At 38.6% G+C, this 1559-nt stretch overlaps 1 protein-coding gene across 1 annotated transcript in view; it reads right to left on the bottom strand.

Moving 5' to 3' along the window:
• RANBP3L (RAN binding protein 3 like) overlaps positions 1–1559 on the bottom strand; it is a 35223-nt gene that overhangs the window by 21573 nt on the left and 12091 nt on the right. The window contains exons 6-7 of the mRNA XM_019473639.1: positions 1359–1362; positions 308–374 (exon numbers count right to left, since the gene is read on the bottom strand). Coding sequence (XP_019329184.1) covers positions 308–374; positions 1359–1362 — 71 coding nt within the window. The remainder of the gene's footprint in view (positions 1–307; positions 375–1358; positions 1363–1559) is intronic.

The raw sequence follows: 1559 nt of genomic DNA, 5'->3' as shown, positions 1-1559 counted from the left end.
CCTGGAAACATTCCAGGCGAGGTTGGACGGGGCGCTGAGCAACCTGATCTAGTTGAAGATGCCCTGCCCATGGCAGGGGGGTTGGACTAGATGACCTTTAGAGGTCCCTTCCAACCCAAACCATGATTCTATGACCAAACCATTCTATGATTCTATGATATTTACACTGTCAAATAAATAACTTATGAACCTCATAAAGATACTTAGCCTATCGCTCAACACAAAGAGTTGTCATTTTTATGTCCTCTGTATCTGTGAAGAACGTCTTTCTGGAACTACAGTGAGCAAATATTGCAATGACAGTTACCTTCTTTTGTACTTTTGATCAAGTCAGGGTTTCTTCGAAAAAGAGCTGAGGTCATGAATATGTTATTCTTTACTACAGAACAAGGAATTTAAACTTTAATAATGAGCAATAACAAATTTTAATTATTAATTCATGTTTCTGTAACCCCTCCCTGTTTTGGTAGTACCTGAGCAATATTCCAACCTACCCATCAAAACAAGATCTCTGAGATAACTGTTACTGTCTCCATTTTACAGGTGGGTAGACTTAGGCCCAGAAAGCACCATGGGTTTTCTGGCTGTGTCAGAGACAGAAGTCTTTTGGATATTAACAGATGTTTTAAACTCATAAAATCCTTCTTCATCTTTGAAAACCAGGTGCTGCTGGTTTGCAAAAACTATTGAAATGGCAATGCCATCTGATCCAGTCTTAGACATTTTTAAGATGAGTAAATGAGGCTCAAGAACATGGGAATACGTGAATGTGCCCTGCCCTGTTCTGGTAAAAAGGCTTTCATAACGTACTGGTTATGAAAGTAAACGTTTCATGATGGCAGTGCACTGCTGATGCTTTCACTGTTTTAATAAAGATACCAAACACCAGTCAGAAAGTAATAGCAACCATGTACCACGTACTGTAAAATGACACAACTGATACTCTACACACAACCACTACTTTTTCATTGCAGAAAGAGTGTGGTTTGTTGCTATAACAATGTTGTGGCCTCTTAAGATTGTTTAGAAATCCTTTATGCCAAGGTCTGTCAAGGAGCTGTCTCTGGTAAGAGACATAGACTAAGATTTAAGACCACTCTATCGTTCCCATTGGTGGTAAGTGGGAGAATGCTCCCAGGGTCACTGGTTAGGTGGAAGACAGGCTCCTAGGATAGAGAATGATATTCCTAGAGGAACCATCACCATTAAACTGCAAGCAAACTAATTCATGTAATTACTTTAACTCCATTCTGTTTTTTCAAGTATAATTCGTACCACACTGTGTAAATGCCTATTTGCAAATTATTCAAAGATTCCTCCCCAGCACTGCATGCTTCCCTAACAACAAATGCAAAAACATTTCTTCTATTGAACTGCCAGTCCTCCTCCTAAAACATCCCTTTCTCCTGTCCAAATACCAGCCTAGTCCAATGCACTCCAGCTTTGTCCTGCAGAAAGAGCATTTCTATACACCTCTTTATTTTAGCTAATACCTGCTTTTCTACATAAATATTTATTGGTTTTGTTGCTTTCTTTTTTTTTTTTTTTTTTAAATTACT

The sequence above is a fragment of the Aptenodytes forsteri genome, unplaced genomic scaffold (genome assembly GCF_000699145.1).
Source record: "Aptenodytes forsteri isolate BGI_AS27 unplaced genomic scaffold, ASM69914v1 Scaffold120, whole genome shotgun sequence".
In the NCBI taxonomy this organism is placed as follows: domain Eukaryota; kingdom Metazoa; phylum Chordata; class Aves; order Sphenisciformes; family Spheniscidae; genus Aptenodytes; species Aptenodytes forsteri.
This window is presented reverse-complemented; position numbering and strand designations above follow the sequence as displayed.